The sequence below is a fragment of the Pituophis catenifer genome, unplaced genomic scaffold (genome assembly GCF_029215685.1).
Source record: "Pituophis catenifer annectens isolate HBS135680 unplaced genomic scaffold, rPitCat1.0.hap2 SCAF_16, whole genome shotgun sequence".
Classification (NCBI taxonomy): domain Eukaryota; kingdom Metazoa; phylum Chordata; class Lepidosauria; order Squamata; family Colubridae; genus Pituophis; species Pituophis catenifer.
This window is the reverse complement of record NW_027256896.1, coordinates 2,041,049-2,056,994: the sequence shown is the minus strand read 5'-3', so window position 1 is coordinate 2,056,994 and position 15,946 is coordinate 2,041,049. Positions and strand designations below refer to the sequence as shown.

General features: G+C 47.2%; 1 protein-coding gene across 1 annotated transcript in view; it reads left to right on the top strand.

Annotated features, from left to right (window-relative positions):
* Positions 1 to 5,806: 5,806 nt before the first annotated feature.
* Positions 5,807 to 15,946, top strand: part of USP31 (ubiquitin specific peptidase 31) — a 32,305-nt gene continuing 22,165 nt past the window's right edge. Inside the window, exon 1 of the mRNA XM_070955316.1 lies at positions 5,807 to 6,445. Coding sequence (XP_070811417.1) covers positions 5,807 to 6,445 — 639 coding nt within the window. The remainder of the gene's footprint in view (positions 6,446 to 15,946) is intronic.

Here is a 15,946-nt window from a genome sequence, read left to right as displayed (position 1 = left end):
ATTTTGTAGAGATCAAGCATACCAAGGAAAGGAAGAATGTTTCTCCAGGATTGCTCTAGGTGAAACTCAGTCCTTTTTTCCACAGTGATGTCCTGTGCCAGACCACAGACCGTGTGGCCAAGAGGTCCAACTACTCAAACTGCTACAGCACAACCAACACAAGCTATGAAAAGGATAACACTGTCATACATCAAAAATATCTCAACCAACCCAGCACAACATCATACAGTGTCACTATAGCACGCAAGCCTGCTGAAGCCCTTCAAAACATCTTAAATAAACCAAATGACACAATAGCCCATGAAGAAGAAACGGTAGTCATCTACAACATGCAGTAAGGACTATAACAGCCACTGTTAGCAGAAGAGTAGCAGAGCACATTCATGAACATTGGGTAGCATAACACATGGACAGATTAAACTCTAGTTTTAACAGGGAAACTGTGAGCATTCTAGACCAAGCTAAATCCAAAATGCTAGGGAATTCCTGGAAGCTTCACACTGAGACAAATCAGCCATTAAGAGGCACCCAGATATAAACAATATTGACACACCATTCAAGAGGCGATAAACAACCTGAAAAAGGAAATAAAAAGACCAGAACATATCCTCTCTAGCAGCCAACACCCAGATAAGCAGGGATTAACACCAGAGAAACAATTGAACAGTAAACAACAGCCTAATCAAGGAATTACCAAGGAGAAAGCCACACCCACACCAACACTGGCAGGGCAAGCTGAACAGAAAACAAACCTCATTCCCTTCTAGTACTGAAGATGTTACCTAATCAGGTAATGAAATGTCTGCAAGAAAACATCCACACTCAGGGAGCACCAAAGACTCCACAAAGGAGCCTTCCTTCGAGGGAACACTCTTCAAAAAGTTAAATCAGGTTTGAAACACCGTTAAGGGTGTTTCTCACAGCCCAATAAAAAAAGCTTTGTTCTGCATTGACTTTTATGAATGAATTTATAACAATGGTGGCCTTCCTCCCTAAATCCACTGAAACCTGAAAATCTTGTGTGCCTAGCCAAGGCAGAGTGTCGCCTGATCCACGGGGCCCAAGAGTTTCCTGCAGGGACCGGCTGTCCCAGCAGATATAATTGTTGGGCATCAGCAGCCTGTGTGTGTGGGGAGAGCCCTGAGAATGAGGCTTCTTCTCCCCTTTTTCTCTCCTTCCCTTCCTGGTGTGTCTTTTCTTGCCATCAGCACCTGGTGGGCTTCCATGGCGGCTGCCCCCTGACCCAAGAGCCTCGCAGCTTGTTCTTGGGAGGAAACAATCAACTTGTTGAGGGCTGTAAAAAACCTTGAAGGTCAAAGTTAAGCTGCTGATTTAATGGGACGCAAGCAGAAAGAAAAATAGACAATTCACTAAAGATACAATAGAAAGTAATAGAAAAAGTAGAGTTATTTATATATTCTATTCTATATCTATTATTATTGCTTTATTTACTAGTGGTGCAATCAAAATGCTTCAAGGAAGACTGCTTATTCAGGGGTAAATTATATGGTATACTCCTATTATAAAAATTGAGGGGGGAAATTTTTAACAGCTGAAAAATAAAGTATGTATGCATGTATGTATTTATCATGTTTCCAGACTGCCCATCTCCTTCAAGGAAGGGCTCTGGGCAGCGATGGTCATGTTAAACATTTTGAAAAGGAGTGAAAGTGAATAAAAGGCCAGATATGGTCTGTACTGTGAGTAAGAGGGCTGAAGGTCATAAGGAGCCTCAGGGCATGAGATGGGCAGCTCCAGAAGGACCTCCTGGCCAGAAGGTGTCCTGGGAAAGGTCCACAGTAGCCAGAGGAGAAGGTGCCAGGCATGGAAGAAGGAAGACCACACAGGGAAGCCCAGAGCTGGCTCGAGAATGCAAATGGTCGAAGGCTTCAAGCAGAAGAGAAACAAGAGCAACATGAGGGGAAGGGCAGGTGTGAGTCATAAATCCAGAAAAACGTGAGAGAAATGCTGGAGACTGGAGGAGCTCAAGATAGAAGGTGCATAAAACTGCAACTCCCTCTGATGGAGGGAGATGCTGTGGGGACTGTCTGAGGACTGATCCGATTGCTGAGACAGATTCAAAGAGGCTGTTTTCAAATGTGATCTGATTTCTTCAGGGAAAGATTTAAAACACGGATTAAAGAAAGTCAATATTTGGCACCCAGTTACTTCAGCCTCCATGGAAGTGGGCAGAACACAAAAAATTTACCGGTAACTGGATCCTGTCAAGAAGAGTCTAGACAGTCACTTATCTGAAATAGTATGGGATCTCCTGCTTGAGCAGGGGGGGGCTGGACTAGAAAACCTCTGAGGTCCCTTCCAGGTCATTCATTCTATTCTATTCATTTTAGAACCATAAAAACATACAATTGGCAATGATAGAGGTCAATAAGCTTCACCTGAGGATAGAGGATTAAAAAAAAAACCTTTTCTGAATTTGAACCGTTGGGCAGAATGCGACATCTGTATTTAAAAGCGGGATAAAAAAGGATTTCTCTCTGGGAAATATCAGAGAAATTATAACAGAAAAAAAGTCTGAGGCAGTAGAAACCAAGAGAACTTCACTGGAAAAAATATACATTAAACTGATAAACATCTAAAAGAAAAATGATCAGTGAACGAATGAATCATATTTAATAAACATAGAAAACTATACAGCTTGTTGTGTAAATTAAATAATGCATTATATAATATTGAATATTAAGGCAGAGATTTGTCCAGGAATTTCTTAAAATGTCAAGGGTATTTGCAAGTTTTGGTAAAAAGAATTTTGTCTGTTTTCATGTGTGACACGCACTTTGCAGATGCCTCTGTAAGATGTGAAGAGTTATTGCCAAAGATGTCAAGATTTGCCAAGTGAACAAAACGAAAAAGCACTACAGGTAATCTTCAACCTAACAACAGTTCATTTGGCAATCATTCAAATTTACAAAAGCACTGAAAAAGTGACATGACCGTTTTTCACTTATGACCACTGGAGCCTCCCTGTAGTCATATGATCAAAATTTGGATACTTGGACACTCCTTCCCGAACCAGCAGACCGGATTGAACCTTTTTGAAAAGTAACTAGAAAAAGAGGGAAATGTATTCTATTCTAGCAGTGATTGATTGCACAAGTGGAGATGCACAACCAATGACACCAACTCCTCTGGAATCCAAAGAAGCATCATGTATTTTTTGCCTTTGTGTTTTCCTCATAATGTAGTGGGCTGTAGTGGCCCAGTGGTTAGAATGCAATACTGCAGGCTGCTTCTGCTGACTGCCAGCTGACTGCAATTCGGCAGTTCGAATCTCACTGGCTCAAGGTTGACTCAGCCTTCCATCCTTCCGAGCTGGGTAAAATGAGGACCCAAATTGTTGGGAGTGACAGGCTGACTCTGTAAACCACTTAGAGAGGGCTGTAAAGCACTGTGAAATGGTATATAAGTCTAAGTGCTATTGCTATTGCTATAACCTAGACGGAAGAAGGTATGCAAAGTTGCGAGAAACACTGTGGTTTCTTGCAACTCTCGAACCAGGTGGTTCATCCAGAAGGCTGCAGGCTACCATGATAGAAGCACAAACTGGATTGTCGAGAATCCCAAGAACTAGGATGGAGAAGGGTAGCGAGGCTGGCATGCCCACTTGAGACACATCCAGACTGTTCCCATTTCAATCGCCTCTATGGTGGAAGAAAATAATGCAACCATTTCAGTAAGAGAGTTGAGGAGCAATCTCTGAGAAAAAAGTAGCTATGAGTATGCGTAAAAACTCAAAAGTAAAATTAGTTGAACAGATTCTGGACTGTCTTCAGGAATATTAAAAAAACCCAACAACTCAGGAATGATAAGAGTTTTGAATTGAGATTCATGTCATGGCAATTCTTCTTTAAATGACTGAATACTGCATTCATGTATGTGTTGACTTGCAAGCTGCTTTTAAACCGTTTAAAAAAAAAACTCTAATGGGAAAAGTGAAATGTGTCCTTTGTTGAAGACTGAATGGTGGTTACTTTAATACTAGTGTAATTTGCAGTAGGTTTTGAAGCCCTGAACGGAGGATGTCAACAAAAGAAAAAGGAGGAATTAATCAGCTCCGACGGGCAAAGACATGTTTGAACAAGGGATGATTTTTGGAAGTAGTTTAGCAACAAGAGAGGGAGGGTTGATTTGTTCAGGGGCATAATTAATACAAGAAAGGATGTGTTCCTCAGATCTCAGCCAGATAAGGCCAGTGGCAAAACAATGGCTTATAAGAGAGGGAATGAAAGATATATCAAAAGTGGTAAGGCCTTCACTCCTACCGTACTTTTGGTGAATAAGCCAGACAAAAATATTCATTTCCTTGTAGATTGCAGGTGGTCAATCCTAATGATTGGTTCATGGGCCTATCTAAGGCCTTGAGTAGATGGGCTTATTAGCCACTAGGGAGGCATAAAAGTTATTTCCATCTTTGCAAAGGGTCTTGGCAGATGGAAATCAGTTTAGAATCGATTGAAAAGACAGTGTGAGAATAACTTCTTATACTGATCGGAATGACAATAACCAAAACAGTGAGCAGCTGCAGCCTGCCCTTTCTTCAAAAAGAGTCCAAGTTCCAGCCTGCTGCATACAAAGAGCACCCTAAATTGTGTGCGTAGGTATGTGTATGTAATGTATCATTTGAAAGTGGGGTACTCACTGGTATTTTAAGTTTCCTTCTAAGAAATGGTATTAAATCAGAGCTCTCTGGTTTGCAAACTGAGTGAGTCAGCCATGTTTGCTTTATAGAATGAGATGGGTGGCATATACATTTAAATAAGTAAGTAACAGATTAACTGAGTTGGAAGGGACCTTATAGGTCATCTAGTCCAACCCTCCCACTCAAGCCGGAGACCCTACAGTAACTGTGCAGGAGAGGCCAACGGAATGTTAAAGTGCCTAGCAGAAGCTGAGTGTCCAGACCACGGAAGGTAAGAGCTGCCCTGCAGCCCAGGCTCTGGGCACCAAAGGGAGGCATTTAGATCATCTGGAGCAGGTCCAGGAAAGGGCAACCAAGAAAACCAGAGATTAGAAAGGAGATGGAGGGAACCTGAAATGTTTAGCCTTGAGAAGTGAAGGGCCAGCCCTCTTCAAGTAGCCGAATGACCCTCCAGACCGGTTGTCCTCCACCACTGGGGGGTCTTTTTGTCAACAAACGACGTTTTTTCAAACTTTACTCCCCCTCCCAGCAACAAACACCTTTCCAGAAGCCCCAGCGGTGCCTGAGTCGGTCTGCCTCGAAACCCTCGCGGGGCTTCTTCACATGGGCAGTCCGGCTCTCCAGCTCTCCAGGCAGCCAGGATGGGGGGATTCTAGGGGGCGGCCGGGGGGGAGCAGCTCAAGGCGGATCTGTGCCTGGCGTGTGTGGATTCGGATCGGGGGACCCACCCAAGGAGGGTACCCGGCCCCCCGGCCTTCCTGCTGGCTGCGGCGGAGGCGGCCTGCGGCTCCTTCCCGAGAGTCTCGAGGGTGGGGGGGGGGTTTCCTGGGCCCAAAAGCCCCTCCGCGCACTCCCCCCACCCTTACAGGAGAGCGGGGGGGAGGGGCTGTGGGAGGACCCAGGCTCGGCCATAGGGATGGGGCCGCGCGGGCCCTTTAAGGTCTGCCCGACTCCAAGATGGCGGCCCGCCCCGGCAGAGAGAGAGCGCGGCGCCCGGCCCCGAGATGGCGCGGCCGGCTTCGTGCGTGACGCCCCGCCGTGCGCGCCCCGCCCCGCCCCGCCCCTGCCGCCGCCGGAGCCCTCCGCCGCCTGACCCGCCGGCCCGGTTGCGGCGCTGCCCCCCCTCCGCCCGCCGGGAGAGGCGCCATGGCGGGCCGGGTGAGCGGCGCGCCGGCCCCGGGGCTGCCGGCGTCCGGGGCGGCGGGCGCGGGGCCGGCGGCGGCGGCGGCGGGCAAGGAGAAGGAGAAGCGGTCGCTGGGGAAGCGGCTGCTCTTCCGCGGGCGCGGCGCGGGGGGCTCCTCGCTGGGCGGGCTGGTGAGCCGCGTGCTGCGGACGCTCTCCACGCTCTCGCACCTGGGCGGCGAGCACGGGACCCCCGCCGCCGGCCCCCCCGCCCCGCCGGCCCCCCCCGAGCAGCAGCAGCAGCAGCCGCCGCCCCCGGCAGCGCGGCGGGAGGAGGAGCGGCCCGAGCAGGCGGGGCCCCCGCCGGCGGCGACCCCCGGCGCGCCCTGCTGCCCCCCGGCCGGCGCGGCGCTGGTGCCCGGCGTGTCGGGGCTGCGCAACCACGGGAACACGTGCTTCATGAACGCCGTGCTGCAGTGCCTGAGCAACACGGAGCCGCTGGCCGAGTTCCTGGCGCTGGAGCAGTTCCGCGGGCCCGCCCCGCCCCCGCCGCCCGAGCCAGAGCCCGAGCCCCGCGCCGGGGAGGTGACGGAGCAGCTGGCGCAGCTGGTGCGCGCCCTCTGGACCCTCCAGTACACGCCGCAGCACAGCCGCGAGTTCAAGGTGAGCCCGCCCGGCCCCGCAGTGCGGAGAGCGGCTCCTGCCCTCCCCAGCCGCCGCCGCCGCCGCCTCCCCTGCGGCTCCCGGCCCGCCTCGCTTGCTGCCGCCGCGGAGGAAAGGCCGCCTGTGGTTGCGGCGCCCTAGAAGCGCCTGGGCGCTGGAAACGCTCCGTTGCCGGACTAGGAACCATCCTCGGTGCCGTTGATATGCAGCCTTTTGCCCCGTCGGGGTGGTTTTCTCCTTCGCACATCCTTCCTTGGGCTGGTGTCTTTGTCTGGGGTTAATCCCTGCTTCTCTGGGGGTTGATAACTGGCAAGGAGGGGTTCTGGTCTTTCTGTTGCCTTTTCAGCTTTTGGATTGTCTCTTCTGAACAGCATCAAAGGGTTGTTTATCTTCCTGCGCCCCTTGATGGCTGAATTGGTCCATGTGTCTCGGGCTCTCCCTCTGTGCCTTCCTTCCATCTGCTTCCCTTTTGAGGGGATTTGTCTGCAGTTCTTGTGGTTTCTTTGGTGGATGAGTCCACCATCAGCTGAAAGGGGTTCCATCTTGTTCTGGTGCCCTGACTTTTTCTAAGGCTGCCCCTGTGCCAAAATATGCCAGGCTGCTAGGCCGCAGCAGGAGAAGATAGATGTGTTACCAGAGACTCTTCTGGGTGCCTTTTAATAAAATCCTAGTTTTGAGAGAGGCTGTCTGGTCCCTGGGTTCGACCCCTTGCTCGGGCAGGCATCCCAGGCAAAATAATCCAATAATGGCTGCTCAAACAAGGGGAGCCACCCATCCCTCTGTTTTGAGTGTAGGTTACAGAAAATGGGATTTAAGCTGCAGACTCTGAGAAAACTTTAGAAAAAGCTTCCTGACAGCTCCTGCATTAGTACGTTTTTGAGAGATATCAGTCAATTTCACATCTGCAGTCTTCAATTTTTACCAGGTTTTGGGCTTTTCCTCTGAGATTTCTATATGCATTCTGAAATCTCACAAGATTTGGCAGTCTTTTGTGTAATAAACTGACAAAAGTGGTGCCATGATATTGTGCCACAAATTCTGCCCCTTTGGAGCATGGTGAGATGTCACAATACAGGTAGAAAAGGATTAGGCTTCTGTTTATTGTGATGCTGCTGGTATCAGGCAGGCTCCCAAGAGACCCCAGTGGTCCTGTGAGGTTTGAAGCTTGGGAAATGGCATGGCATTGCAGGTGTCTGCTTGGCTGCCAAGAGAGTTTTCAGGCAGCAGCCAGTGAAAAACAAGATAAGAGCACATCTGGCTCTTGTACAAACAGAGGAGAGGTGGAAACAGGCCAGCATGCCTGACAGAGGGGTGTAGCCATGTCTGAATGCTGTAATAAGGAGGAATTTTCTGACAGAACAATCAACCAAAGGAACAGAAGTTGCCTTTGGAAGTTGTGGGAACTTCATCACTGGAAGCTTTCAAGAAGAGACTGGACTGCCATTTGTCAGAAATGGTGGAGGGTCTCCTGCTTGGGCGGGGGGAGGGTTGGACTAGATGACCTACAAGGTCCCTTCCAACTCTGTTAATCTGTTAAAATGGTCTGGGCTTCCTAGTACACTTGTCATTTAGTTCCCGGATTACTTGTCAGCTCTGTTGAGTGGTTCTAGTTGTGGTTGGGTGAAGGCTGGCCATTGAGTGAGCCAAGCTGTGCACTGAGTGAGCATTATGGACTGTGCAGATGGTAATGAACATGAATGCAGGTCTGCAGACCTCCATATAATGGGTTTCACACAATAATTGGTCACACAATGGGTTTCTTATGGCAATGACATGAGGAGGGGCAGATCTGCTGTTGGGATCTGTATCTGTAAGGGCCAAGATGGGGGGAGGCTGCCTTCCAGCCCTTGGAATGCCTGATGCAATTGGCCTGTTAGAAGGCTGGACAGGATGGAGAGAGTTCTGTGTGGTCAAGCCGCCCCTGGCACAGCCCAGTGCCACTCTGAATGGGGTTTGGGCATCCATGCAGCAACAGTGAAATAGTGGAGCTCTACTGTTGTGGGTCTCCCTGTGAGTAGTGTTTTTTCTTGGTCCCATTGCAGCTCCTGCCTGATCTTCAAAAATAGTCCCAAAGAGAGACTGTTGCTGTGGGATGACACTGTCAGAGCTTCTGCTGTGTGAGGATGTAAGGGTGGCTACCCACTCTATCTCTCGGAGCCATCTGTCCGAATGGTCAGCATAGTCCTCCTTCCCTTAAGCCCACGGAACAGAGCAAGAGAGCGGGATGTTGTGGCATTCAGCTGGAGGCCTTTCGTATCAAAAGGGGGGAAATGCTAACACCTTGGAAGGTAGACCCAAGACCCAGAAGGATCTTGGCAGACGTGAACACTGGGCCCTATACAACAACATTAAATTCAGTGGTGAGAAAAGCAAGGTTTACATAGATGAGAAAAACCAAATGCATATATAATAGGTGGGACCTGGCTCAACAATAGCAACTGTGAGAGGGATCTAGGAGTCCTAGTGAACAGTCAGTTAAATGTGAGCCAGTAATGTGCTACAGCTGCCATAAAGGCCAATGCAGTCCTGGGCTGTATCTACAGATGGATAGCATCAAGATCAGGTGAAGTGTTAGTGCTGCTTTGTACTGCACTGGTAAGACCACATTTGGAACAATATGTCCAGTTTTGGTCACTACAATACCAACGTTGCAGTGAAAAGCAACAAACATGATTAGGGGATGACTAAACTTTATGACAAACGGTTGCAGGAACTGGGTATGTCTAGCCCAATGAAGACAAGGACTGGGAGTGACAAGATAACAGTCTTCAAATACTTGGGGGGCTGACACACAGAAGAGGAGATCTAAAGTACTTGAGGGCAGGACAAAAAGTAACAGATGGAAGTTTATCAAAGAGAGGTCCAACCTAGAATTAAGGATAAATTTCCTGACACTGAGAACAATTCATCAGTGAAAAGGTTGTGGGTGGTTCATCACTGGAAGTTTTTAAGAAGAGACTGGACAGCCAGTTGTCTGAAATGGTACAAGGTTTCCTGCTTGAGCAGGGGGCTGGACTAGAAGACCTCCAAGGTCCCTTCCAACTGTTATTCTTTTATTCTGTTAAAAGCAGGTACTAGTATTATGCAGGGATTCAGAACTATTTTGCTTGCTTCATAAAAGACTCTTGGGGTCATCTTTAACAGTATAATTGAAAATGATTTATCTTTGCAACAGTTTCTTTGCACAGTTTACATTGATTCAGTTAGTGGCTGATCACTTCTTTTTGTTTCATTGGATGCTGAGTTTGGCTGTGGTTGAGTGGGCTACGTTTTTTAGGGTGTTGTGAGAGTCTGTGGGTAGAGTAGTTGGGCAATGAATTTGGGGATCCTTCAGATTGGATGGGTTTGGCTGGTATCCCTTACCAGGCCTTCGGGAGACTTGGGCAGAAATCTTTTGAATGTGGCATCGATGTCCCAGGATGGGCAGGATGTAGCTTGGGGGACATTTGGAGGCATTATTTTGTGGTCAACTGGTTGTGAGAAAGTATTTATAGGCTGGGCGTTAGGAATCAACAATCCCAATTGATTTTATTGTCCCAGCCTCCGTGCTGTGTAACTGGACTGGCTTGGTGGGCACTGGAGTTTCCTTGATTTAAGGTATTCAACCCCAACCTGCCTTCGACCTGTGGGTGCTGGGCAAGGTCATCTGAAGACATGGGGTGAGCTGTCAACAACTTTCTGATGATCCTCAACTTTCTGTCACTGGCTAGCTGAGTGATGCCATGGAGGTTCTGTCTGAGTGTCTGGAGTCTGTAGGGCCTGGAGGGGAAAGAATACACTGAAACCCCTGCCAAGAACGAGCTGCTTTGGGTTGAGGGCTTGCTGGTTCCATCTCTTGCTCTGGATGTGGTTGCACAGGTAGCTATTGTGACTAGAAGAACCTTTGCAGAACATCATATTGTGTCCCCTCTGCACCCTTCCCTGGTCCAAGGGGCTCTGCTCATGGCCACTGACACCGTAGTCACCTTCCAGATGAACTACTGTAATGTAGGGCTGACCTTGAAGAGCAACTGGTACAATATGCAATGACATGGGTGGTTCTCAAGCTCTGCTTGTTACACATTTGCTTTGTGAGCTCCGTTGTTTGCCAGTGTGCTTCCTGGTTAAATGCAAGGTGTTAGTGGACCCCTATAAAGCCCTTGTGGCAGGGGCAGATGATTTGTGGGGTTCCGTCTCCCTGACTGTGTGTCCTTCCCTTCAGATCTGGCAGGAGGCGCCTGCTATGGAGCCCACCAATTCAGGGCAAAGGTCTCCCCTCTGCGCCTGCCCTGTGGGGCACCCTCCCCCAGATGTCAGTTTGGCCCTGTCCCAGTCGGCTTTTCACAAGGCCCTGAAGTGTGCTTGTGTTACTGGGTGTGGGAATCGAAGTGCCAGTTTGGGGTCCTGAAGTTAGTGGTGCTGGTTGTCTTGCCTGTTTATTCTGTATTTTGTATTTTTGGTAGGTTGGCTGATTCTGTTGTTGGTCACACAGAGTCACCTATTTCAGGGGTGTCAAACTCACGACACGTCATGTGATGTATCGCAACTTTTTCCCCCTTCATTAAACCGGAGGTGGGCATGACCAGCATATGATGCATCTACCCTGCAGGCCGTGAGTTTGACACCTCTGACGTATTTGCTATATACATCTGTTGAGATAAATAATAAAATTCTGAGACTCATGACTAGGAAGCAGTTTTACTCTACATCCAGTCTTTCTTCCCATACAGGTAGTCCTCGATTTACAACAGTTCATTTAGTGAACATTCGAAGTTATAATGGCACTGAAAAAAGTGACTTACAACTATTTTTCATACTTACAACTGCTACAACATCCCCATGGCCACATGATCAAGATTCAGATGCTTGGCAACTGTCTCATATATATGACAGTTGCAGCATCCTGGGGTCATGTGATCCACTTTTGCGACCTTTTGCCAAGCAAAGTCAATGGGGAAGCCAGATTGACTTAATCACCATGTTACTAATTTAACAATTGCAGGTGATTCACTTAACAACTTTGGCAAGAAAAGTCGTAAAATAGGACAAAACTCACTTAACCTTTGCCTTGCTTAGTAACAGAAATTTTGGGCTCAGTTGTGGACGTAAGTGGAGGACTACCTGTGTTATAGACTAACCTTTTAATGCTTGCAGAAGTCCCAATGAACAGCTGGTTTCTTTCATCCCAAGGCAGATGCGTTCTCCAGTTCTAATTCATAGTTCCCTTTGCCACTAGTAAAGTAAAGTTAGCAGGGTTGCAAAGCTAACCAATACCTTCCCATCAGTTGACACCGGATTCTTCTGGTATTGCCAAAATCCAAGTCATGTTTGAAAAGGGTCTGGCTGGGTTTTGGAGACCTCAGCCTGTTTGTCATCTGTTTTGGTTGCCTTGTTCTTGCTAAACTTTTGGCCACGGAAGAGATCCAGTTCCTGCCCTTCAGGGATCCCTCCTCTCTCCCTGAAGAGGTTCTGCAGCTTCCTCAGGATTAAAGGACCTAGGAAACAAGAGATGTTTCCTCCTTTTAAAAATTCTGTTCTGGTTTGTAACTTCCACAAGGTTCTTGCATGGAAAATCCTTTATACAGATGTGAACTGCCCAAGTTTAATTTTAATCTCTAAAATTTTAATTTTAATCTGTTTAATCTCTATTACAAAAGATTTAATTTCTCTTAGGACGTATTTTCCTATTCTCTTTGAATGGAGGTTTTGAGTCAGCAGTTGGGAACGCAAGAAATTTGGGCGGATTAGAATACGGAGATGTTGGGCATTAAATGAGCTCACGATTTGGTGCCATTTGTACAGCACGGGGTCTTAGTTGCTGCCACAGTTCATATTTATTGCTTGCTTCCATCCATGAAAAAAATCCCATATTGTTTTTATTCCACAATAAAAAATGTGTGGAAATTGGCTCTCCACACAGACAGGTGTTGTTCTTCCCTATTCCTCTTTTCTCACACCAGCACACCAGCTTCCCTTGATGTTTGTATGCAGCATCCTTCCCAAGGTTCGCCCTGTTTCCCAAGAACTGAAAAGAAGAATTACGTGGAACAGTTGGGGAAAATGGGATTCCCTGGTCTATTGAGCTGTTCTGTCAAGCCCAAAACTCACTGAAAAAACAACTCTCTGCAGGGTGGGATCTGTCATTGCCCCCTCCCTGAGATGTGTCAGTGCCTCCAGCAGAGAAACTGAGGCAGGCAGTTCCCATGAACGACTGATGTCCAACTGAACGTCACTCATTTCTGTCCTCTATTAACTCTGAACCCCTCCCCATTCCATTTGTGGTAGCCAGGGACACCATTATCTTCTCTTCTCTTGGGTGCCCCCTTTCTAACTTGTTCTGCATAGATCCATCTGAACATAATTCCTCTATGGGGAGACCAGCAAAGCAAACAAGAATTGAGGCACTCTTCCCTTTCCCCATCACCTATCTCCAAGCAGCGGTCCATCATCATCATCATCAATCTCCTCCTCCTCCTCTTCCTCCTCCCCCTCCCTTTTATAGCTTCCACATCTGAAGTGGTGGATCAGCATTGTTGTAGGTCTGAGCCAAATGAGGAATGCTGTACTGTAGCTTCCTGTGGGCTGAGGGTGATGGGAGGATTAAAGGGCAACAAACTGAGTGGAGGTTGGAGAGGCCGAGATGGTGGCAAAATCTTCAGATTCACTGTAGCTTGTGGAGTTAGATAAAATAAGCGCACCATCTTCCTCAGCCTGGTGCCCTTCTCCAGATATTGGGTTATACTTCCCAGTATTTACAATAGAAGGAGTTGCAGCCATTACGGCAAAAACTGAGAAACTGGGAAAACGGAGTAATGGGCTGGCCAATCAGACGGTGGCAATACAGGTAGTCCTTGAGTTACGACCACAATTGAGCACAAAATTTGTGTTGCTAAGTGAGAAATTTGTTAAGTCAGTTTTGCCCAATTTTACAACTTTTCTTGCCACATTTGTCAAGTCAATCACTGCAGTTGTTAAACATGATTGCTAAGTGAATCTGACTTCCTGGTTGACTTTGCTTCTCAGAAGGTTGCAAAAGGTGATCATGTGACTCCCAAGAGACACTGCAGCCGTCATAAATGTGAATCAGTTGTCAAGCGTCCAAATGTAAGTCATGTGACCACGAGGGACTGCAACGGTCATAAGTGTGAAAAATGGTCATTTTTCAGTGCTGTTGTAACTTCTAACAGTCACTAAGCAAACCATTGTAAGTCGAGGACTACCTGAATTGGATCCTTCTTGCCAGGTCAGCGGGGAGAGGGATTTCGGGAAATCCCAAACGAGAGGAGAGGCCTGGGAATAACTGCCCTTATCGAGGAAATAGGTTTAGAATAATTTTAAGGCTGTGATAGGCTAGTATTGGTGGACTATAGAGATTTATAGAAATAAATGAATCTTTTAAAAATTATTTATTAGACATCATCATGCTCCTATGTTAACCAACTGTATGTGCTATCCTGTCTCTTCTTCCCAACATTCATTACTTAGCGGTGGCTGTAGTACAAAAGGATAATAAAGGAGAAAACGCTGCAACAAGAAGGAAGATAAGTCATGTTCAATACATTTACCAGGGCCAGTCAAAGCATCATTTTGAGCTATCCAGAACTATCCAGCAGGAACTCCTCTCAAAGGGAGATGGGTGGTTTAGAAACAGGAAATGTAAATAAGTTAAAGATACTACAGAAGTGGAAGGAGGGTCTGAGGAAGAAGCGAGAAAACTCAGGAATTCAGCCATGAGGTTGGTAGCTTCAAGGTGCATTAAGTCACTGGATGTCATCCCTGCTCTGAAAACGGAAATGTCACTATTGCTTAGTCTGGCATTTTCTCCATATTTCATGATTTTGTGTAACGTATCATCTGAAGAAGTAAAAAAAAAACCATGCATGTGGTTTGATCATTCATGACAAACAATTTAAAGTGGTGCTAATAAAAATATTGCCCAATTATAGAAGTTGTATACAACTTTACAAAACTTTATCTCAGTTTCTGTGTCTAGGAGAAGCCACAAGAAAGACATCAACATTATCTGATGAAAAATGCTTCCTGACACAGAGGTGGCTTTGCGTGCCATTGACCAAACTGGATCTGGAAGGATCCTCAACCAACAGGCCTCACGGAGAAACGGCCTTCTCTGGAACAGTCTGACTCCCGTCGCCTGAGATGTTTGGCTGGCACAAATACTTTGCATTTAAGTCAGATGATGCTGTGGGAATGCTGAACTGGTGTATGAAACTGGCGATTGGCTGGCTGAAACGTGATAGTGGGAAAATGAAGGTTTCTCCCAAGTTTGTTTTTCTGCTCCGATAGCTGAGAACTGGGCCGCTCAATAGCTGTTGATATCAGTCAGGCATGGTATCTTTGTGAAATGACTGGAAAGGGAGTGGAACTTAATTTTGGGCAGTGGCTCTGATCCTTCTTGGAAAAGTTGATTCCAGAAGATATTTCTGGAGTTATTTAGACATGGTGCCCTAAATGGCACTAGAGGGGGTTGGTCTAGTGACCACCGATATCCTCAGCAGAGACTCTGTGCATCCATCCAGCACCAGAGATGCATTTGACACATCTCTGTGAGAGGACTTGTTTGGCTGGAACCCTACCAAGTTGAACATGCATAATGCCCATCGGTCTGGTTAATTTTATTTTTAATTCATCTGAACTGCCTCTATGGTATTGTGTGTAATTGTACAGCCTTGGGGCTTATTGTAGAAAAGAGAGCAAGATTTTTTAGAAAATTGTTTAGTGTCCATCTGTGTGGCACCAATTACAGAGGAGATGAGAGAAGGCCGGCTCCACTGATATGGACACGTCCAGAGAGCAGCACCTTCCACCGTTGCCAAGACAGCCTACCAACTAGAAGTCAATGGTCGGCGACCTCGTGGGTGTCTAAAACAGAGATGGCAAGGCACCATAAACAAAGACATGCAAACCACGGGCCTGCGCCCCGGAGATGCAGTTGACCATGCAAAGTGGCGTTCAATGATACGAAAAGCAGAGCCTGTATCTGCGGGAATACACTAGATAAAAGCAGAAGTAGTTAAGTGTCCATCATAGAGTGCCTGATAACTGATCTTCTAACCGGGTCCTTGTTTGAGCAGATTCTCTAGGAAGGGGCTGAGTGTGATCCTTCATTGGCTTTGGAAGAGGCCTTAAGCAGCATGAAGAGAAGGAGCTTCTCAGGGAACTGTTTGAGAGAAGAACACAATTGTTCTGTCCGGTCAAGCCAATAGCTAAATCGCTCCTACTTCAGAAATTTAATCCATCTTGAAGTTACTGCTGGTGAAACAAAGTTTAAGTGGAGGAATGTACAATTGCTGCATTCTCAGTTGTTGTAAACTGAAAATTCATTGAAATGTAACACAGCCTAGACTTTGGAGGCCTCCAAGGCCTTATCTCTCAGCTATGTTGACCTGCTTTCTTCCCGTCCTTGAGAGGGAAGGACTTTCTGTCAGTTTGCCACTCTTCAGCAGCAGGGCAGGGAGTGTTGGCTGCTGTCATAAGATGTAAACCAACACTCAGAAACTGTAA